At 39.7% G+C, this 24,557-nt stretch overlaps 1 protein-coding gene across 1 annotated transcript in view; it reads right to left on the bottom strand.

The window, feature by feature from the left end:
- Positions 1-3,819: 3,819 nt before the first annotated feature.
- The window catches only part of LOC144011493 (pappalysin-1-like), an 84,946-nt gene continuing 64,208 nt past the window's right edge, over positions 3,820-24,557 (bottom strand). The window contains exons 20-22 of the mRNA XM_077511597.1: positions 22,988-23,059; positions 21,470-21,568; positions 3,820-11,695 (exon numbers count right to left, since the gene is read on the bottom strand). Coding sequence (XP_077367723.1) covers positions 11,591-11,695; positions 21,470-21,568; positions 22,988-23,059 — 276 coding nt within the window. The 3' untranslated portion in view covers positions 3,820-11,590. The remainder of the gene's footprint in view (positions 11,696-21,469; positions 21,569-22,987; positions 23,060-24,557) is intronic.

Genomic DNA, 24,557 nt, shown 5'->3' with positions numbered 1-24,557 from the left:
AACATTTGTAAAAATCTGTCATTAATTGGAGAGAACTAAGCTAGGAACCTGGCTGGCCTCTTGTCGTCGCATGACAGGTGGTTGACTGATACGTTTATTAAGCAGTGTACATTCGAATGTAATTCAGCATGAAACGTCCTTTTCAACGTAATACCGCAGCTTTACAGCCCCTTATTTGAAACCCAAGCCGTCAAAGCTTCCCTGGCCCAGTCTTGCGGCGCGCTGCCCTCCTATCAGGAGAAACCGAAGAAGTGCTTGTTGATACTTGGCCTCCAAAAAAGTACTAACATATGTTGGAACACCCACATCCAAAACCAATTGCATTCACGACTTCAAAACCAATGAGCTGTAGCACATATTTCTCCAATGACAGCGAAGGACGACTGAAAATGTGCAATTGGAATGTTATAAACGTCTGTCACATTCTATTGCCAACATTTGATGCATTGATTATGTTTTGTTTATTTTGCCTCGTTATTTTTCCAGGAATTAGGTAGGCAATCTAATTTAAAAGCGGCATTGGAAGCAAGATAACAAAAACATTGCTCTTTTATTGATTTGGAATATTTAGATCGCGTGCGGGATGTCGTCTCCTTGACTCCACTCTTGACTTTGTGCTTTAGTAGGTGCTGCTGTTTTGGTTAGCTACAAAGCTTAGTTTACTGTTGTGTGAATCAAACAGAGAAGAAAAGGTGGCGATTTTGGTGGATTTGTTCGGAAAATGTCATTGAAGGTAAGCTTCAATGCAACATGCGACAAATTGCATGTTATGCTTCCGAACCCAAGTGGACTTCCGAAAATTCTCCCTCAGGATTTTCTGGTAAAGAGCAGCATTCATACACAGCAAGTCGTACAGGTCCTGGAAAGCAAAGCAGCCCTAAAACCGTACATTCAGAAAGGCTCAACTTTCGTCTCGTCAGTCCATAGAATATCCTCCCAGAAGGCTTGGAAATTATTTTGATGTTTTTATATGAGTAAGATGAGCCTTTATATTCTTTTTGGTCAGCAGTGGTTTTGCCCACTCACTTCCTTATTGTTGAGTCATGAATACTGGCCTTAAGTGGGACGAGGGAGGTCTCCAGTTCTTGAGATGCTGTCGTGGGTTCCTTTGCGAGCTCCCGGATGAGTCGTCATTGTGCTCCTTTGGGGTCATTTTTGTAGGCTGGTCGCTCCTGGGAATGTTTACTATGGTTCCATGTTACTCTCCATTAACTGTGATTTGTTGGAGTCCTAAAGTTTTATTATTTCTCATCTGTGCTTGAATTTCTTTGGATCGTAGCATATTGTTGTCTTTTGAGCAACTTTTTGTCAGACAGACTCTATTTAATTGATTTCTTTATTGGATAGATCTGGAGGTATTGGCTTGGATACAGTAAGTGAAAAGGAACTCAGCTTTAAATAAAAGACAATGTGATAAGCCACAGATGTTTTTTTTTAATATATTTTTTTTCTTTAATACACATTTAAAAATTAAATTATTTGGCTATGTTTGTCTGATATTTGCATTTGTTTGATGATTTAAATCATCAAACAGGAAACTATGCAAAAAAAAAAAAAAAAGAATTTGAGAAGAGGACAACTATTTCTTCACAGCACTTCACAGTCAAGACTGTTTTAACTGAAGCAAACCAAATAAAAAACAAACCAATTAAATAGAGAGGGTGAGGAGAGGAATCTTTAGAGAGTGCAGGAGTGAATTGTGTCAGTCAGTTCCTCTCCTCTGTCCTCGCGAGCCCTGAACTGTCTTCCCTCCTTTTTGTCTCGTGTTTAATAATGTCAAACAGGTAATCCTGATACTATCATTTTTTTTTTTTTTATTCTTCGAACAGTGACACAGAAATACTTGATTTTTTTTGTTTTGTTTTTGCTGATCAAGAATGTTAACTTATCCCAAGTGGATGACAAACCTGGCGACTAATTTGTGGAAAGAGTTTATTTGAGGTTATGGGGGCCGATTCAGTACGTTGTCCATCCATCCATCCATCTTCATTTGGGTTGTGGTTAAAGCTGTAACATTTCTGTTCTAGGTGCACAAAACCACTCAATCACGAAGAGAACACACAAGTTGAGATTTGAACCCAAATCCTCTTGACTGTGATGTACTCTAAATGTCCACTACTACGCTATGTTCTTTGCTTCAAAACTCCCCAGACCACCCCTTTTTTCAGACTTTTGTCAGTCTTTCTTCAAATGTTCCTGGCTTTTTAACTCGGGAACAAGTAAGCGCTCTATTAAAATTAGATAATTACATGAGCTGTCACATAGCAGTAAGGCCAAAGTGTAATAGTCACGGTTTGGCCTTAAAGCGCTCGACCGCAGTATTTATCAACTTTTATGGTTTGGTCGACCCAGCTCAGATTTACAACCTTGACCGATGGGTGCAGACTTCCGTACAAAAGGTCAGCCTGTAAACAAGATGCTTTGCAACCTTGGCGTGTGAAGAGGTCAATGAATGAACGTGTGAAGAAGATGATCTGCGGGAACGCAATCAAATCAAATTTCTCCGCAGTTAGCACAATCCATAGGGCAAATGTTTACATTAGCTCCTGAACTAACAGAGCACTTGGACTCTCTAATTGATATCATTAAGCAAAAAAGGTGGCTGGCTATGCCTCCCTGCGTGCGTGAGCTGCCGGGAAAGCAGTTTCTTTTTCCACCTCCCCTCCGCAAAACGATTCCTTTAAGCTCCCCGTCTCGTTTCTTTCCAGTCATGCAACATTAAGGGCCACTTTTAAAAATCAGTAGCTTGATGTTCATTCTCACGGAATTAGGCCACGGCCGTCAAGGGGCGCGCCAGGAACAACACTCTCGTTTCCACGTATCGGTGATATCGTCGCAACCACCCACGAATATCGGAATTCTGCAAGTTCAGCGCTCGTCGGCGATGTTTACGTGACATAGAAGTTTCGTCACTGATCTTCTTCTCATTAAGTTTAATTACTGTACATTTATACCAGTGCTGTCAAAATTAGAGCCTTAACTAATTAATTAATCACAAAAAAAAAAATCGCAGCTTAATCATACTATTTATTTTGACAGCAAACGAACCCTTAGCTGAAAGCGGATGGTTACATTCAAGGTATCACAGGTTGTTTTTGAGCAATAAACATAACTACATGCATTAAAATAAAGCATTTAATAAATGTTTGCGCATGACATTCGGAATATTTCATGACAAACTATTAGGGTCATTTTTTTTTCCCCATTTAAAATTATGCAACTGATTATAAAAAGAGGAGGATGAACGTGTGCAGTGGTTAGATTTTTTTGAAGACGTCCTCATGACATCAAATGTTGAAAAAAAAAAACAAGAAAATGTTTAAACATTTAAAAATATTAAGAGAATTAAATTTCATTGAAACATTATAATTGTGCAAGTTCTTTTTGGACCAAACAAGATTTATTAAATTTGTAATTTTAAAATAAAAAGGTGCAAATATTAAAATTTAAACCATTATACACCTCAAAATTATATTATTATATCATTCATAGATGCTCCAACTCCTTAAAAATAACTAACTAAATAAATTAATTAATTAATAATAATAATAATAATAATAATAATAATAATAATAGTAATAATAATAATAGAAATCACGACTTGATCATTAAGAATGCAACTTTTCTGATTGGATTTGTTTGAAATTTTTGTCATATTTGTCTTTTTTTTGTTATATGTCAAAATTTTACCCATTTTAAATTTAGTATAAAAAACAAAAAATATATTCCAAACACTTTCCCGCATTAAAAATATGACTAGGATAACCTTGGGTTAATGTGTGTAAAACATAAATAAATAATGATCACCCATTAACCATCTCACTTTAACCAGTGTTTTATTTCTACACAATAAATGACAGTGAAAAAAAAAAAAATCAACATGATACTCAACTTTATGACTCTTCCTTATGAAAATATAGTACAGTTCTGACATGTTTTTGCCATGTACCAGAGCACCAAAAAATGAGAGATAATTGCAACTGTGAAGAAAACAAGGACAAACATCCACGGAAAAACATAAAAAGTCCAACCGGTTGTATATGTGCCTGAAAAAGTGCATACTGTAAAAAAAAAGAAACCAAAGCGCTTGGAAGCCATCGGACAGACGACCGACAGCTTCCTTTACAGTGTTGGTGGAGACCTAAAGGCATATCTGACTCATACAGTCCAAAGTGAGGGCAAAGAAAAAAAAAAAGTTACTGGCTGGTGCCTGAAACAAACATTTAAATGCATAATAATAATTCATTTAAAAAAAAAAAAAAAAAAAAAGCAACTGAGTTGCTACTGAGGTTCCATTTCGACCCAGAAGTGATCATTCGGGTTCCATTCATTTGGACGTCAAATAAATATGACTCACTGGATATAATTGATGGTCTAGAAAGCTGACAACAGTACTTCCACAGAGCCATTATAGACAAACAAAACAAAACAAAAAAATGCTAACTGCGAGTGGGCGTGGCAAAGCATCTTGTTTGTTTGTTTGTTTTTTTCATTTTTTTTTTTTCCTCTGTGTTTTGCGGGCGATACTTTGACACAATAGACAACATCTTTTGTATAATAGTTAGGATAAAAATCCATCCAAGAGCTACTCCCGAACAGTTAGTACATTGGTTTTGCAAATACAATCATCATATAATATTACTATTTACATCTTAAAATATATTTGTTGAGCAACCGGGTACGAAACATTGCAGTAATACCACTAGATATCCACGTAATATGCAAATACACTTGTTTTTCTATATATATACTTTCAAATAAAAAATAAACAAAAGGACAAGTCACCTTTATTGAGGGAGACAAAAAGTGGACTAAGTCTAGAACCGGAGGCCTGTGAGAGGTACTTCATGTGTTACAATACACAAATAAAAATGTCTTCAACAAGATGGCACATCAGTATTTTATGATCTGAGGGGGCTTCAAACATTCCTCGACTTCTTTGTCGTACTTGACCATTTTTTGGCATGCGAAAAAAAACAAAGTGGTATCTGTTGGTATAAATGGAGCGATATCAAAGCCTGTCAGGGGAGCGAGCGCACCTCCAAACATATTAGTGTATGTGATAAGCCAGGCGCTGGGCCAAGGAGAAGTGCGTTCCTTCAGCCCGCACTTCAAACGCGTCTTGAAGCTGCCCAAACTTCCTCTCTCATTTTTTTTTTTTTTTTTTTAAGCAGCTCCCACACTGGCCGCCCTGTGCCGCACGAGCTGACAGTGACAGATGAGGCAGTGTGTCAAAGGAATAGGAGGTGGGCGGTGCGGGGTTTAGGCGGGGGGGCTCGGGACGGCCGCCCTGAGAAAATCTGACTCACTTTGGAGGCCCCCGCGGCTTACGTGTCGCGTTGCCAGTCGAGCACTGGCCGCCGCCGTGGGGGCAACGGGGTCCGGCCCCTGTGAGTACACATTTTCACACCTGGCCAAATAGCCGACCAGGCCAGGAAAAGCAGCCCATGCCGGTCCCGAGCCTCACCTCAATCACACACCTTTTTATCTGCATCCAAGAACACCCTGCACCGCGCTCAGAAAAAAAAAAAAAAAAAAAAAAAACGACTTTATCCAACCATTCAGGGGTACCCTTAAAAGTACCCTCCTGTTATGCTATGGGTCAAATTGACCTATGTGAAAATGTACAATTAAAAAACAAAACGGGTGAATCAGGACTTTTGTTTTCCATATAGAAAAAAAAACTTTTTTTTTGTTGTATTTTAAACATAGCATAGCTCACTTTCAGCCATCAAACAAAAAACAAGTTATTTTTTTCTAACTCAAAATAGGTACCTTAGAGTCTGACAAAAGTACCTTCTTGTCAGTAATGTTCATACATCATAGTTGTTATACCACTACAGATGTTAAATTTCCCCATAGGCAAACAAAAAGAGTTGAAAATAATTACATTCTGTTATTTAACGTTTCACATATGTGAAACAAGCGGTGTCAAAAGTTTTTTTTTTTTTTAATACAAAATGTTCAATGCAGCCCCACTAGTTGAAACGTGATATTCTGATTAATATTGTGTTTATGGAATATGAGTTAATCAGCAAAATCCACCTGTTTTTATCCATGTCAGGGGGCGACCATTTTGTGACTTATGCTGCCTTCACGAAATTATGGTAAATAAATAGCACATGTCGAGTACAGAATTCCACGTGCTGTTTCAACTGGTTTTATGCTGTGATGTCATGAACTTTGTAATGTCAATATTTAATCCTTTACTTAGTCACAACCAATCAGATCGATTCACTGTCTGTAGTAGCATTCTGAGAAGTGTTTGTCGGATTATTACCTCTGTTCCTGTGTGCAGCTCTGGTTGCATCTCATCTAGTCAAGTTTATTCCACGCCTCCCGATGTGAATAAATCGTTAAAATCTTATTTGTGTCTGCGCTTTGGGATCCAACCTGCAGCACATAACACATTATTTGCGTAATTGTCCAGTTTTATGAGCAAAGCTGCTCTGTGTATTTTGTCGCTACAACCACAAAAGCACATGAACAGAACTCAGGCGTAATTAGTCGTCCGAGTGGTAAGGTCCATCTTTCCCGTAGCACATGAAGGCGGGATTAATGTCGACTGCAAGTGACATCACAGTTGTTTAGGGCTCAGGTAATAAACAATCACACCTCACCTGTTGTGTGAGTTTGGCGAGGCGACGTGACGTTTGCAAGCTGAGTCGTGACTGGTCGTTACCTGAGCTCTTAGCAACTATGGGCACTGAAAGTGCGCTCTGCTCCCATTAATTTCCGAACACACCAGTTTTAGTGTTAGCAAGATTACTACCGGTAATTTGTTGTGGTTACAGTATAGCAACTTGGCTCAGTAGTCGTCAACTTGTTAGCACACACAGCTAGCTAATGTCAATGTTAGCAAGCCTAACAACCACCACCTTAAGAAAAAGCCACTCTGAATTCAGCTTGCGAATGGTCGAACTGAACCCATGCGCGCTAGGAGTGCATTTCCGAACAATCGCTGTGATGTCATTTTCAGTCGACAGCAAGTGGCAAAATGGCCGCCCCCGAAATGGATTAAAAAAACGGGTGGATTTTATTGCTTAATTCATATTCCAAAAACACAATATTAATCAGAATACCGTGTTTAAATGAGTGAGGCTGCATAGAACAGATTGTAAAGACAGGTTTGGGTTTTCTCCACCTTTAAGAGTTAAAAAAACCCAAAAAACGTTTGTGTTTGGGGGCAGAGGGGTTGCCAGATTCCAATGAAAATGATGGGTGAACAATGTAAAAAATAACTTACATGGACATTAAATATAACTTAAAAAAGTATAATACTCTCAATAAATAGTTCTACTATGTACACCATCGGTATGAGAAGCAAAAAAAAATAAAAAATCAATAAAATAATATATATCTATATATTGAAGCAGCAAACATTACAGGCATGAGGTACAGTGAGGGATCCTGTGATGACGACAGTATCGAGGTGATGTCCCTTCCTTGCGTGAATCGCTCGGTGGACGACGGGGTACTTTGCGGGGTACCTTCTCCAAACTAATGTCCATTCTTATTCTGCAGCCTTTGGAGCCAGGCGTGGACTTATGATACACGTCATTGTGAGTCAAAACAACAGAATGGATGGACCATTCAAATATAGCAGGAATGGAGCTGAGTGGCGGATGTCATCAAAATGGAGAAGCAGGACTTAGAGATTGAGCCCACCCCCACTGGATACAGTTCTGTGTAAAACAGCTGCAACCAGAGTACTCTGTATAATAATACCAAGATAATACAGGTCTTCTGTTAAATGCAGTCTTTGAAGATAATGTAGCCTTTTTTTTAACATTCTTACAATCATTGAAAAATAATAATAATTGTGATTTCTTCATTTAGGTTTCCCTTCTCTTTTGACATTGAGCTATTAGTTTCTTGATCATGCAGTTGAGTCAACTGTGATATGTCATTACAGTATGTTGCCTGAGCCTCACAAGTGTAAACAGTATTCTGATTAATTAATTAATTAGGCAGCAAAATGCAACTGTTTTTATCAATCTCAGGGGGCGGCCATTTTGCCACTTGCTATCAACTGAAAATGGCATCATAATGCCTAAAGGCTCAAGGTTACGACCAATCATTGCTCAGCTTGCGAATGGCCAAACTCAGAAAACAGGTGAGCCGTGATTGGTTGTTACCTGAGCAATTGTGATGTCAATTTCAGTGGACAGCAGGAGTCAAAGATGGCTAAAAAGAGGTGGATTTTGCTGCTTAATTAGTTAACAATTGAAATATTAATCAGAATACAATGTTTAAATGAGTGGGGGGGTCACATAGAACATATTGTAAAGAGAATTTTTGACTTGACTTCCCAATTGAAATGCAACTGTAGTGCAAATGCAAATGCAAATGCACAACCTCCAACATCGAGCAAACCGAAACACTGCACAAAATATTTTTGTGCAGACGTTGGGAAACGTCACAAGGCTTCAGCTCAGTGAGCATCTAATGGCCTGGGTATATAATGTATTTTTTATTTTTTTTTCAAGAGGACCATATTAAATGTAGAAAAACTTAATGTCTTATGAGGCCGATAGTTTGGCACCAGAACAGGAGGTAAAATTGTTTGGAATGGTTTGTGTTCGACTTTGGAGGTTCCACTGAATATGCACTGGGCCGGATTTGATTTCTGTAGCAATATGCAAAGCAAGATTGGGAAAAGGTAAGGGGAAAAGGTCATGTCAAAGCAACACACAGGGAGCAAACGGACCAAATATCATACAGTTTGTCTCAGATCACCATTTGGACAATAGCAGCTTCTAGACTTTTTTTTTTTTTTTTTTGGAAAGACATACATTTTTTTTTTTCTTACATGGCAACCTAAAAAGTGCAGTAACTGAGGTCATTATTACACACTAATTGAGTATGACATTTGGTAAAAAAATCAAATATATGAGACATGTTCCCCTCTACTGAGAATTAATATTTACAAAATATTAATTTGTATGTTTTTGATAGAAAATAATACCTCGCGACCGTGTGTCTTATGTCCTTGTCCAACTGGCTGTACAACGCCATCAGTCTTACATTGCCACTTTGCCTGTTGTGTGTGAATGATGATACCCGACTAATCAGGATGGTGAGGAATGCTATAGCAGCCTTACGCGAGTCCAATGAGAACTTAGTCACGCTGTGACCATAACCTAACAAAAACACGGGCTGATAAGCCAAGCAGCGGGGCAGCGGCAGCACTTTTTGTGCTTACATGTGTTTAATGAAACGCCAGAACAGAATGAGGTTAATTTACCCTTTCGCTAAGCCTGGACAATCACAGCCAAGAACAGGCTTTGACACAACAATGCGTTTATGTTGCGGGTCAAATTGACCAGGTAAATAAAATATTTGTTTCGTTTCCCAGTTAGAAACTTTCACGTTTTTGCAATTGCAAAAAGATGGTTGTTTAAAGATTCATGGCATTTTTTTTTTTACATTTCTGACATGTTTAGATTATTCAGCATGCCCTGGGTCAAAGTGACCCAGACCCATTATTGCTGTTCCTGAGAAAAAAAGATTATCAGGAAGTTTAAACGTAATTAAAGTTCAATGTGAAAGATGAAGCAGAATGTTGATGGACTGAACTAACGGGATGGGGCAGGTCTTAGCGAAAGGTGAATTGGTGGGGAAGAAGTTCTGCGAATACAAAAGCAAAGGATCATAATGCAGTGAGTGTTTGTTTTTTTCTTTAGATGGAAAATATTGTCAATATTTGTGTACATTACATCACCTAATTTAGTTAGTGTCGATTGCTTTCATCCAGTCAAAACATTATGCTATTTTGTTAGCACGAATGTTACGTTATCGCTTTTGGCTGCATTTTTTGTTTTTTTGTTTGTTTTTAGTAGCTAAGACTAAAACTAAACTCATTAAAGGGAAAGTGTGTAGTTTTAACGCCATGTAGTGGTGAACAAATTAATTAATTCACTTTACAAACCCACTATTAATTTGAATATGTAAAAAAAAATGTTCTATCACATCAACGTACATTTTTTCCTTATATAATCATATAGTAATCGCTAATTATATTACATAGGTCGCACCACACCAACATGTTTCGCCACCATCTTACCCTAAGGAGCAGAAATTCGCAAATGTAGTTAGCCTTGGACCCAATGGGTTGACCGCCAGTTACCTTCCAAGCTGGGGCTTGCAGGTGCTCATCGCTGAGTCCCGTGATTCGGGCTCCCACCGTTTGTCTCCCTCTGCTTTGGTCTCGCTAGCTTTTGCTAGCTTCTCCCGCTTGCTACTCTTGTTAGCCTCTCCAGGTAGTTCTTGCTAGCCACTTTTGTTTGCTGCTCCAGCTAGTTTTTGCTACTTGCTCTTGTTAGCTGCTCCAGTTAGTTCTTGCTACCCACTGTTGTTAGCCGCTGCAGCTATTTCTTGCTAGCCACTCTTGTAAGCTGCTCCAGCTAGTTTTCGCTAGCTGCTTTTGTTAGTTGCTCCAGCTAGTTATTGGTAGCCTGGCTGCTCTGAATATCGCTCACTCAAATTAACTACCCTTGGTGGTAGCCTCGCGAAGTGTGGCCTCTCTGGGGCACCCTAGTGCGCGTTATTCAAAATTTTTGCATTCTATTAGTTGACCACTAGATGGCACTAAATAATACACACTGTATTGATTTAAGTCCCTTTAAGTCAAACTCCAATCCAATTTTTGTAAGGTTGTAAAACATTCCCCCTGAACATGTGAATGTGCGCGAACCGCAGAAAAAAGCTGTAAATGGCCTGCCTCCCCTTGAGGATATTACAATACAAATATGTCAAGTAGCAGCAGATGCAGTAGCAGAGGCCACACGGATGCTGTATTCCAAGATTTGCTTAAACAACAACCAAAAAAAGATGCTGCACGGAAATATTGTTTTTGCGGTTGCAGGATAATGACTTGATAGTTTTTGTGACTATTTGAGTATTTCATGTCGGTTATTGTGTGCGGAATCTGCGGAGTGCAAATGAGACTGTTTCGTTCCCCACCAAGCGAGTTCTAACCTCTGATGTGCCGATGAAGAAACATGTGACTGTAATTAAAAAACAGATACACAATGTCTGACCACTCGTGCCAAAACCTCATGCCTTCAAAACGTGTCTGAGAAACATGTGTCTTCATTTCCTTCATATTTATAATTATTGATCCAACAACCGTCCTCCAACCTCCCACACTGAACTTGTACATTTGGAATTGTTTTCATCGTGTAATTGTCGAGCTAGGGCACTAAACTAGACACTGAACAAAAGGCATGCTACAGTACCTCGGCCTGCCTAGGATTTCGCTTTTTTTCTTCTTCCCACAATTCTCTCAATGTTGCTTCATTCTGATGAGACTGTGAGGCGACTTTCCTTTTAGTTGAACGATGAAGTTTTCAGTGGCGTCTCGTGAGTCCCGTCGTCTTTTCTCGATCTTTTCATGATGTGGAGGCAGAGGGGTTGCGAGGATGGAGAGGTATGCCTGTTAAAGCAGCATGTGCAGGAAAATGGAGGATGAAGATCGAGAGGGGTGCGGGGGTCCCGCCTCGGCAACTCTTGGTGTGGGTCTGGAGCAAAGGGTCTTGGGATGTTGAGCAGAGGCCCCCTCTCGCCCCGATTTCCTTCATTGGTTTGGTCACCCCAGGGAATGGACCTTCTCTTCACTTTTGTTCTCGGTGGCGTTCGGATCCCGACAGGAGCACTCGTTTCGTATGTTGCAGGACATGGGGAATGGAATCACCTGAGCAGAAGTGAAAAAAAATAACAAATTCATGTAGTTCATTGCATGTTAAAGAGACAGATTTCATCCAATGTTAAATGAACCGCTGTGGCAAAATGGAGAAGGTGGAGGACAATACCGCAGCATCTAGACCTAAGACACGGCAACAGTCTGAGCTCAGGTTAGGTGTTTTCTTATTATTTTGTGGCATTTCTAGCTAGACTTCTTCTCATTTTCTTTTAGGTCTTCTTCTTACTCTCTTTCCCAGAAGCTCCAATCTCATTGCTTTTCTACTGATATACTTGCTATCGCTCCTTTGGACATGTCCAAACCATCTAAGACGGTAACTTTTCCCCAAAACATCTAACCTTCGCTGACCCTCTGATAAACTCATTTCTAATCTTATCCATCCTGGTGACTCTTAAAGAAAAGGTCAACATCTTCATTTCCGACACCTCCAGATCTGGTTCATGGAGATTCTTCATTGACACTGTCGCTAATCTGTACGTCACCACTGACTTATAAACGTTCCTCTTCATCCTCGGAGAGACTGCGGCTGTTTGTCATTATGAAGAACGCAGAGTACGGTCTTGTGAAATCGCCAAGAACGGTCTTCCGAAGAACGTATGTGAGGATGTTCTTTCTAAGAACACAAGTCTCTTTGCCAGGCCTTTACAAGTGTCCAACTGACACATCCTTGGTTTAAGTTATCTGACAAGAACGACATACGGGTATTCCGTGCGTTCTTGGTTTGTTCGTGTTTTCAGTGGGAGCAGTACTTGGGCCACGACTGATGGCATTTCACAAGATCACAAGGATGTAAGAATGGACAAGGACACAAATTAAGAAATGGCTTTTTATCACACAACACATCTGACACTTTCCGTCACCCAAGCCCACCTGCTTTGATAGTTTTTTTACTTCCTGACTATACACACCGTTGATCTGGACTGTTGACCATAAGCATTTAAAGTCTCTTCTCCCTGTACATTTCTAGCTAGACACTACTATTTTAACCTAACTTACTTGGGATTTGGTCACCCAGCGGACAGGAATTTTCCACAGCACAGTACCTATCCATCTCGACTTTGGGTTTTTCCACCAAACTACAAAATCCACCCCACATTGAAGGCATTGTTTGGAATGAGACACACTAACAGTCTCAGTTATGTGGCCAAAGAGACCGATTTTGTCCAAGAGGAGACAAGAACAGCAGTGGCATTGGCTTGGTAGTACCTGGTAGTCCATGCTTTTGCAATTGGAAAAACACCAATCATGGTGTAGAACTGTGTCAAATGAATGGAAGTAAACCATTTTCCCATTTTGTTGCAAGTCAGTAAGTAGAAGTTAGCATGTCTGCCTCACAGTTCTGCGGTTTGGGGTTCCAATTTGACATTTATGCAACGTTAATCTCACGCTACCATGTGTTTTCTCTGGGCACTCTGGTTTAGTTAGGTGTTGAGTGTGAATAGGTGTCTATATGTTAGTGATGGGACTTTTGGATCTTTCAGGGGAGCCGTTCACGTAAAAGAGTCGTTCAAAAGACTGGCTTTTTTTTTTTTTTTTTTTTTTTTGGAATAGTCTAAAAAAAATAACATCCAATGAAGTTTTATTCTCTTAGAACATAAGAATATCGAACATAAGAATATAAATGTGTAGTGTACAATACTTTACATACATGGACCAGTGCATGTGTACAATGCACCAGCGATGTTTTGACTATAGTGACAGCTAGACAGTAGATTGTCTCTCGGCTCTCGATAAAGACTCGGTTCCCATTGTTCACGTTGAAGAGCCGTTCATGAGACTCGATTCGTTCGTGACCGACACATCACTACTATATGTGCCCTGCGACTGGCGCACGACCAGTCCATTATGTAGCCAGCCTCTCGCCCCAAATGAGCTTCAGCTGTTTGGGTATACAAAGTGTGTCCCCCTGCTCCTCAGCCAAACCAAGAACACATGTGGTCCAAGTCATGCAAAGGCAAACAGTACACTGAGGGCACGTCAGTGAAAAAAAAAAAAAAAAAAAAAAAAAAAAAAAAAAAAAAAAGTGACTTATCAGCATAATCTGTGGGGGTCTGCTGCCAGCATCACTTTTTCTTATTAGAGGTTAAGTGGTTGTGAACTTTTTTTATACAATGGTTCTCAGTATGCAATATGGACTTTTAAATAAGACTAATCCAGCCTGACACACCGTAGAGTTTGGGGTGTTTTTTTAGTTCAGGTGTCATTAATGAAAGCTGACTGGCCGCTCTTTTTAGTGAATTGAAAATATGAAATAAAATTGACTTGGTCTTTTGTTACACATCATGTCGAAGAAAATAACTTGCAACCTTTCAACTATCCGCTGTAACTATAAATACTATGATTTGTCTATAAAATTGTTGGAAGTACACCTTGCGCAGTCCCTGACAACGAGTGCCACTGCCACCTACTGTAGTCGATGTGTAATTACACTTTATTGTATTTTTTTTTTCTTCACAAGAACTGTTAACAGTTCATTTGAAGTGCACTTCTGCGATTGGCTGCCAACTAGTTCAGGGTGCGAAGCCAGCACCCCCACGACCCTTGTGAGGAATAAGCAGTTAAAAAAAAATGGATGGATGGATGAAGTGCACTTACAGTATGTCTAATGGATCCTCCAAAAACATTGTCATTCAATTTACATTTTATGCTGTTCATATGGTGGCTTGAACAAGTGGCTTTTATGCATGGTAATGCAGAGGAAATGCACTTTTTTTTTTTTCTTTTTTAGCTTCTTCAACACAGCAGCGAAAATGGCTGACTGTATCATGCAGGTCAGTGAGTCGGCTTATTAATTGGAGATTTTGAATGACATGCACGACAAATATATATGAAGGTGTTTGAGTGAATTGCACAAAATTAGTAAAAAAAAAAAAACTTTTCTCAAACAAAAGTATTTGGTACAAAATTATTTTGCTTTTCAAGTAATACTACAAGTTTTTCTTTTAGTGAGTGCAATTACTTCAAAGTATTTTATTTATTTATTTATTTATTTATTTATTTATTTATTTATTTATTACAAAATGGCATTGCAATAAATGCAATCAACATATGTATAAAATTAGAAACTGTCAAATAAAAAAATTTAAATAGTCAAGTAAATGTTGATTTGCATTACATTTCATCCTAAGTTGTACTGAATTCTTATAAGAACAAGACTTGTGTAATATAGTTTACAAATAAATGTATGCAGTATGTTTGCACCTTAGCCCAACCTGGGTTAACTCGAGTGAGAAAGTGAATGAGTGCTTACGCTCTCTTTGAAATGGTGTATAAAAGAAGATGTTTGTGAGTATGGGCTGTTCTTCATGTGAGGGCCAGGTGGACAGAGTGGGCAGTGCCCTGTACACGCCTAAAAAAAACGACGCCTGCATGGGATGATTTTTACAAGACCGGAGGGCCGGGCACACATCAGAAACAGCTGTCAACGGCGTGTGGTGTGTTCTCGTACGAGGCCAAGAGCTCCCGGCTTCAGTTTAGTTAACGTCTCACTTTGGTTTATCTTTCTATTCCTACTCACAACACACTCCCACTTCACCTCGCTTTCCATCCAAGGCTTATCTTCCATCCAAAGTTTACTTCTGTATCTTTCAAATGACGGTGGGTGGCAGATTTGAACTGTTTTCCTTTGACCTTGACCTTAAAGGTGGCGGGGGCCAGCTGCCACATCTGGCCCTGACTTGAGGGTCTCTCTTCAGGGCGGCTGGGAAATGGCTGACTGGCCTTGTGGGCCTCAGGCCCCATATCCCAGGGCGAGAGGGAGGCCTGGGGGTTGGGGCGCAGTGGGGGACACCCAGTAAGCGCTACATGAAAGACTTTCTGGTGGTTGTTGACCTTGTCAGAGCCTCATCCTTCCATCTCTGGTACAGGTCAAAATAACACAGTGTCCCTCTCATTTCAGTTCACTGTGTGTGTGTGTCAGTCATTGCTCGGAGGGTGGAAGGTATGTAAGGCTAGTGTCGTGCTCCAACTCGACTGGACTTTATCAAAGGCAGCTTTAGTCTCTGTTGAATGATATGCTTGCAGATTTTCACAAATGCTGTTTCAAGGGCAAGGCAAGGACACAGTGTCAAGGGTGCTAATCCAACACAAGCAACCACACAATCACAATACATTTCCAGGTGTGCAGATAGTGGCCAAGTACGTTTTACGCACAAATGTACGTCATGCACGACAAAACAAAATATGCTGATCTCGATCCCGGTTAACTTAGACGGAATACAACCTGGATTGATTGCCAGCCGATCAGCAGGGTAAATGTGAGTGGGCCAGTGAGTCACCAATCAGCCAATGGCTTCCCCATCCATCTTTTCTACTGATGGATGAAATACGACCACTCGTCAGTCACAGAGCGATCGTATGAGAGACATTGAGAGGGATCTAATTCAAGACCAGCTGCATAAAAAGTAAACTATGTGAACCACAATCCCTAAGTATGGTTTGAATGGAATAATCAGAGAACGTGGAAAATATTTGTATATGTTGTCATCTTTATCTGATTTTTTTTTTAAACTTATTTTTGAAAAAAAATAAATAAATGCTAAGAGACAGGATATGAGGTAGAAAAATGATGTCAGGTTATCTACCACCTGGATTATTGTGCAAAACTAGTGAAGTAAGTTCAGATGACCGTTCCGATGTCATTGCTCCAGCAAACTGTCAGATGGGCCAATAATGAGGTGCATTCTGAACAGGGCCAGATCCGATTTGGACACTTGCTAAAAACAGTATTGAGAGTCAGCCCTAAAAATCGGATTTGAGAGATTGGAATCAGATGTGGTTGCAGTCGGAACGCGGCTTTAGACGGCTACTGTGGCTTAGCTCAAAGCATCGCGAGTCTCTGCTTTGCTGCAATGGCCCTCGGTCTTCTCTGGGATAAAACTTACCTCCCCACCGTGGCTAATCGTCACATTTACTTGGCTTTTATTGTTGTTTGCTTAGTCCGTGTTTGTTTGTATCCTGTTCCAACTAATGCCTTCAACGTAGCACTGTTTTCACAGTTGCCAGCTGTGCTGTTTGGAAGTTGAAAAATCAAACAACCGACACTCAGCCAAGTGGAGTCAAGTAAACGGAAGTTTGTACTGCATAAGGTAAAGTTTTATGATAACTTCAGAACATTACATGTGACAAACACTTTTAAAGGACAGAAATTGAAATCTTTCAACTTATTGGGATGTAGAAATAGCAGCCCTAGAGCAAAAGAAAAACAAACAAACAAACAAAAAAAACTAACTTTGTTTGGCTACATAAGTGCTAGCACTTAACATCAGCAAACTGCCAAAATCACGAACAAACAGAGGGCAGTTTGTCCACACACAACTACCTTTGCTCAGCTGTGGAGAAAAACCTAAATCCCCCTTCACATTATCCCTAAGTCCCATCCTACTTAAATGCCCTCAACCACCAGAGTTGGCATTCGAGTTAGTTATGGCAAGATGCTGTTTATTCAATTGTTGGCAATTACAGGGGATTGCAGTAGCCTGACAAAATCATGAGAAGGCAGGAAAGTAAAAGTGAATACCACTGGCGAAACACAACTATTGAGGGGCTGTTGACCTCAAACACTTCCCAAATGAACATATTTAATACTTAAGTGAAGGCAAACATATTTCAAAAGCACACTTCAGAACATCTCTGCCTCTAACCGATGTATGAAATGGTTTAAATTATAATCTGCGGCAGAGAGCGCAAGAAAAAGTGAGGTGGTCAGTGCTGGCAATGGTGGACCATCAGCTTGGACACAAACATCAGTCATGACACATTACAAATCGCGTATTGAGGGTTTCTGTGCCAGACGCGGAGCTGTAAACAGCGCTGAGAGACTGGGAGACAACTCAAGAGCCGACCACCAAAGCAGACAGAAAAACATATAGTCTCATTTAGCAAAAGTTGTTTTAGAGGGGCCAAGCCATATAACTATATAATTGCTGCCCTCTCCATACTGCGTCAAACATCCAAGAGAGGAATTTCTTCCAAAATTGGGATGTGAAGGGAGGGGGTCTACAAAAAAAAAAAAAAAAAAAAAAAAAAACGGGGGTGGGGGGGTGTTTGCAGGCAACCCTCAAAAGGCATTACTCTTTACGCTTGCCTACTCTCATCCTCTCCAAATCCAACTGACAGCTTGCAACTATTAACGCTAGATCCAGAGGTGACCTTACATGCAGCTAGACCTTGCACCCTCAAAGCTCCTGGGGGTGGAATAATACACAACAAGTCATCCAGAACCCAAAGGGGGAGTCAGCGATTGTAATCCAATACATGTTTTGTTAAATCCAGGAATATTTCCTCATGATCTGTTAGCCGCCCATACTGAGTGTACACTGACTAAGAAAAAAATAAATAAAAATCAAACAAAGTGGCTTGGACTAAGCCTCACAATAGTTTTCCAGCCAATCGCTTTATGGGGGCGTTCGTGCTCTTGTAATGCTTCTGCTGGCGACTCGCCTTCTTCCACGTCCTCGAAAAATTTGCCTCTAAGCGAAAATTCACATGCAAATCGGCATACATTACACTGACTTCTTGGTATATATATATAAAAAATATTTGACTTGGCACACTTTCAGTGTTTGAGTCGGCTGGCACAGTCTGTGTTTTTGACGTTACGACACAATTCGGATGAAGGTGCACTTCGGAGCCAGCGGCTTGGTTCTGCCTCAAAACTTCGTCATAACACTTGTTTTCTGTGGCTTTTTTGGACTTTAAATGAGGCGTACTTAGCATTAAAATGGTCTTGCCTTGACATTCAGCAGTACGGTATATCACCTTTCGCATTCGGATTGCAAGAGGAAACAAGGGCTTAGCAAGAGCTAAGCAAACAACTAAAAGCCTATAGTAAAGAGACTGCAGTCGGCGTCCATGCTTCTAGCGAACATTTAACAATGGATATTTGCAAAGTGATCGAAGAAAAACATGGAATACCCCCTCGTCTTCTACCATCTGAAAAACGGACCTTTTTAAATTGCAGGTTATGATTGCATGTAGACCATGAAAATGCTCAAAAGGGCAGACCAAGATTCTAGAAAGTTGCTCCTGGTTGCAATTTTTGCATAGGCCTGTTTTCTTCTGACCTTTTATGTGACTGTGATAGTAAATGGAGAGCTAGCCAGATCCTTACTATTGTGTCAAGCAATGTGGTAGTTCTCTGTGATCTGTATGTTGTAGCCTTCGTCCTTCTGCCCGCTACTATCAATCTTGTTCCCTCCCACCCCCATAAACAAATATTGGGTATTTCTCCAGAGAGTGCAGGTACTGGAAGTGGCACATAGTTTCTGTAAAGATTGACAGACAGACTTGTCAACAGTATCTAAGGTGGACAGATCTTACTGATAGGTCAATTCCTTTATCCCTTGGAACCCATATGAACAAAAAGCCTTCCTCAATCTACCATCCATTCCTGAAGGGCGATGAAGGCATCATTGGCGCGCTTTCTGAGATGGCACCCTTTAGAGAAAGGGGGAAAAAAAAACAGACTGTTGTCTCCAAAAAATGCCAGGTAGAACACCTGTGAGAATGATTTGGAAACGCTTATTCCGTAATAACTCACTGTGTCAGTATGCCTGAACCAAGTGTTTCACTGACATATTTTGTCAGTTATGACACAAGTATGCATCTTTATGATCCAATTATACGTCTTTACATTTCTTTCATTATTCTTGATATTTCTGGAAACGATGTAATCACTGCTGTTTCAAAATCTTGCTCCCATTGAAAGGCAATACTATCAGTCCAATACCAAAAATTAGGAAGCAGTTACAAGCACTGCTTGTGAAGTGGCCCCGCAGCTCTGAGATGTTTGATTGTACTGCAGCAAAAGCGCAAGATGTTCCCTGTACATCCTAATTCACCAGAGGCAATAAAGAGGCTTCCTAGTCAGACACAGTGAACTATCCAGGGAGACGCATAGACTGCTGTATAAATGCAGCCAGACATACAGATGGATATGCCAGGAGTACAACTACAGACCCTTGCCAATTTCAGAAGGAGAGGCCAAACCAGAGAAGCAGATGTTGCAGCGCAGAAGCTGAACTACACTTCCAATCATGCCATTTGCCAACGACTGCTAAGTGTGATCCAGACAAAGCCCGTTGCTACACTAAAGAGTGCTGCTACCACAAGAACCGAGCGCTTTGCCATATGCAGCCAACCGCAAAAACGTTAACAACTGCCTAAATGTCGAGAAAATGTTGAGTGTTTATGAATGTGGGGAATAACATGGAATGCAAAGGAATGTTCACAGTTCTCAATGCTACAACCGCAGCTAGAAACAAAGTCAGCTACCAGTCAAAACCTGAACCATCAATGGATGGTCCCAACATATGTTCAGGATTATTGACTGTTTCCAAGAATCCAATTTGACGCAGTGGTACCGTGACGTTCATTTGCACCAAAAAGTTCAATTAAGCCAGTATGAAAGGATTTGCTCTACATGTGTTACCCTTTCCTTTGGCTTTTTGCACTACATTTTTTCTGGAGTGAAACAATCCATTGGAAGGTACAGTGAATGGTTTGTGAGTTTGAAAGTTTTCCAGATTCCTTCCACATTCCAAACACAAGTATGTTGACTCATTGAAGACTGTGATTTGTCCATAGGTGTGAACACAGGTTTGGATGGGTTTGACTAATGTGTGGCATTTAACTGGCTGGTGACCAGGGTGTACCCAACCTCCTGCCAGAAGTCAGCTGGGATAGGCTGCAGCTCACATGTGAGACTAATGATAACAAGCACAGTCAAAAATACATAGATAGACCAGAAAAGATCAAATCCAAGCAACTTTTGTCCAGTGGTAGTGTGTACTTCAGTGTCATGAGATTCAGAGATGATCAATAGCATCCCAGTGATTGCGTCTGTTAAGTCATGCAGACCATTGTAACGAGGTTATGACTTCGACTCGTGTCAATGGAACGAACTGTGGTTGACCTTGGAGGTGCCAATGGAATTACTACTTACAGAGGTAAAACCATTGTTACATTGGTCTGTCATTGACAGATGCCCACCTTTCAACGAGTGCTTCCGCATTTTCGGCGAGTGCGACACGAAGCCTCGAAAAAAATACATGGGCTGAACAATGACTGAAGCCGGTCCGGGTCAGTACAGCCGGTCCTTCTCAGTCCGTGTATTTTTACAAGGCTTCGCATCATAAAACACTCGCTGAAAGGTGGGCATGACAAAAATGCTGCTTACAATTGAAGTACCTCGACTGGTAGAATTCATTGTTTAACCGAGTATAGTTTGCTATGGTGTGCAATTTTTTGTTTCTGTTATCAAACGTTGCAAAAGTTTGTAAAATAACAGAAAACCCATCACAGTACAGTAGAGTGGATGTAATAGTGTCATGGGGTCACGCTGTGTCTCTCTGCTATGATGTCACACAATTTACGTAGCTGGTAGCTGACGAGACTAGCGTCATCTCGCCTACACACCCTGCGGTGGAAAGAAGTTGAGATCAGGATTTACCGTTCCAAACCGTACCCAGGGGACGGAAAGTGAACTTTTGTTGCAGACAGGGTATGAACTCAGAGGCTTCTTAAAGTGCCAGTATGGTATTGATAATGAGTTTTGGCAACCATCAATAAGGCAAAATGACTCCAGAGGGATCCAGGACGAGGATTTATGGGCATAACAGTTCTCATTTAACATATTGCCTCCAATATATTTATCTTTCATAAGTACTTTATATTATTTACGGTGGTAAAGGCTTGCCAATGGCAACATGTAATCGAAAAAAAAAAGGAAACCGAGTTCATGTGCCGTACAATGGTGCGTCTAACCTTCTTGGTCTTGACAGTGGATTGGCAGCAGTCTCCTCCATCATAGTTACAGAAGGCTCTGTTGTTTACTGCATCACAGTAGTTGTCTCCCATGAATGGCTGTAATAAAAAAAAAAAAAACAAACACTCCTCTTCAGTACTATCATATTGATATGGTCGTGCTAATAGTAGTTTCCCGTGCGCAATACATGGCCTTTTACATCTTTTAATGTGATTTTTTTTTTTTTTTTTTTGGGCCCCTTAGTGGACCAGAATCGTAAATTTGACTGAGAACGCAATAAACTATTCACTACAGGAAAAAAAAAAAAGGGGGGGGGGGGGGGGGACTCTCCTATGAGGAGATTTATAGGGTTGGCCTGACCCTTTCCACTCGAGTTAACAATCAGGATGTCCAATTGGTCTAAAGTGCGCACATCATATAATTCTTGCATACAGTGGAGGGGAATTCCTTCACACGTGAACGCAACATTTGCAGAGGACAGACGCTGTTTGATCTGATGACCTCAGTCTGACCTACAAATAAACAAAAGACTTTAAAGGCACAGTAATGACCGGCTGTCTGGGTTTAAGTCAACTACACTTCACCCGTTGGTGGAGCTTGTAGGCAAAATTAAAAAAAATAATAATAACAAAATAAGTTATTCTTTACTGTTGCTAAGGTTGGTTTCTCAAAGTGTGGTCTGCGGACATTTAGTGGTATGTGTATGTATATATATATATATATATATATATATATATATATATATATATATATATATATATATATATATATATATATATATATATATATTCTCAGAACATTATTTATAAGTAAAATTGAACTACAAAAAAATTATAATTAAGTGTGGATACTTTTTCCTATGAAATCTGTCTGTTTTGCAAATAGTCAAACTTGTTAAAGGGATACAAAAAAAACCCCAAAAAAAACCCATAGCCTCTCTTTTATGAAGTCAGAGAAAATGTTATTTCAGAGGAAGTCTACCAAACCAATCAAGGCTAAATCAAAGCAAGATCATCCTAATTTAATCTAACAATGGGGACATTTGCAAGCAACCTTTATGCTCTCTAAATACACAAATTAAAAATGGGCAAACAGTTTACTATAAAGTGAGTCTTCTGAACTTAAAGGCATAATTGACTCATTGAGCCATTTTCAGCATAAAAAAATTAATATTTTGTCCAGAATGAATTTGCTAACTTCATTATCTTTTATATACAATTAATATCTTTAAAAATTAATTTTGCAATGTGCTGTCGACTGAAAATGACATCACCTGTGCTGAGGAAATAAGTTTACGACCAATCATGTCTCATCTGTTTCCGGGTTTGGTCAGCAAACTGAGCCATGATTGGTCGTTACAGGTTTCCTCAACACAGGTGATGTCATCTTCAGTCGACAGCAAGTGGTAAAAATAGTTTTTAAAGGTACTAATTGCTCATTTTCTCTTACTTGATAAAAGAGGCTATGTTGTTGTTGTTGTTGTTGTTGTTGTTGTTTTATATAGAACATTGTCTTACTTCACATCCTTTGAAGCAGTGGAGCAATTCTGGGTGTGGATACCACTTCAGTCCCATTGTACAAACGATACTCTGTAATACATTGTGAGAAAAGGTGCAATCAATTAAGATGTGAAAAACAGAAGGGCAATCAAAAGCCGTCAATAAACTTGCTTTTTTTTTTCTTTTTTTTTTTAAACAAACGACTCAATGGTAAGACACATACAGACATAAAGTTGCAATAAATATTAAAAGGTGTCATGTGTGACTCAAGTACTGTTTTCATTGTCCTGGTTGCCTTTAAAATTTACAGTGGCACATCTATATCAGAACACAAGTAAAAACAATCCATTTTGACAAGATAGAATCTAATAATGTTAGTTTTTGTTTGTTTGTTTTTTCACATCACTAAACCAGTAAAAGGTGGGGCATGTCCGGCTTTGGTCAAGGAGCTGAGAGCAGGAGAGGGAAAACCACACACACAAAGTACACAAAGCTAAAGCAATATTCTCAAATATCTTCACAGAATGCGTGGAATCCTTTCCCACTGTGCTCGTCATGAAAATGCAGCTCACGGGAGGTGCGTGTGGAATTTGTGTGCATCTGCGTGTGTGTGTCTACCAGGTGTTGGAAGGAGTCTCTCAATCTTTTGACATGGCAGTAAAATGTTTGTGTAGGCATGTGATAAATCTCATGCAATCTCCTGCTTAAAAAAAAATAAATAAATACAAAAATAAATCTGGTTATTTCGACAAATAGTGGCCTCCGCTGTAATAGACACCACACTAAAAATTCACCGGCGGTGTCATCCACATAAATAACGACACAATTCTCATAGAAAATAGTACAAACAAAAGGTGCCTTGAGGTGTCTGTGATTATCTTTACTTAGTACTCTGCATGCACTGCACGTAAAGCTCTGAGACACTTTAAGAGGAAATAGGAAGCTAAATAAAAAAATCAGACAATCTGTGACACAAATTACCAGATGCTTTTGTAAAGCTGAGATACTGTGTACAGTAATAACTTATGAACATAATTTGTTCTGTGGAACCGGTTGTAACTCGAAATGTTTGTAAATGGAGGTAAATTTTCCCATTGAATTGAATTAGGTTTACATTTTATGATATATATTGTTTTTCTTCTTTTAATTGGTGTATGGTTGAAAATATAGTACAATATAAAAATACGGTAAGTGAAAATATAAGAAATAACACTAAAATTCTTGTGCTTAAAATTTACGTGGAGAAGTACAACAGCTTCCATAATAACATAACAAGCTTATTCAGATGTTTTTTTTTCTGTATGTTAATATTTTTTTTAACAGAAAAAAAAGAATCCAGGAAAATGTACTTCTTGCCACATTAATGATATTAAGGCAGCACACGGCAGCTTTTTATTTGCTTTGCGGAGGGGTCATCGAGTTTTATGTGGGGTTTTGGGGCGTTTACAGCCAACCATAACATTTAAGTCATTCTGAGGTTTAATTAAGAGAGGGGGAAAAAAAACAAAAAAAACAGCACAACTATCGCACAGAGTTCCGCACAGAGCCAACGATGGTTAAATAACACGAGAAAACAGCACCGGCCGTC

The sequence above is a fragment of the Festucalex cinctus genome, unplaced genomic scaffold (genome assembly GCF_051991245.1).
Source record: "Festucalex cinctus isolate MCC-2025b unplaced genomic scaffold, RoL_Fcin_1.0 HiC_scaffold_126, whole genome shotgun sequence".
Taxonomy (NCBI): domain Eukaryota; kingdom Metazoa; phylum Chordata; class Actinopteri; order Syngnathiformes; family Syngnathidae; genus Festucalex; species Festucalex cinctus.
The sequence above is the reverse complement of the archived record's forward strand: the minus strand, read 5'-3'. Positions and strand labels throughout refer to the sequence as shown.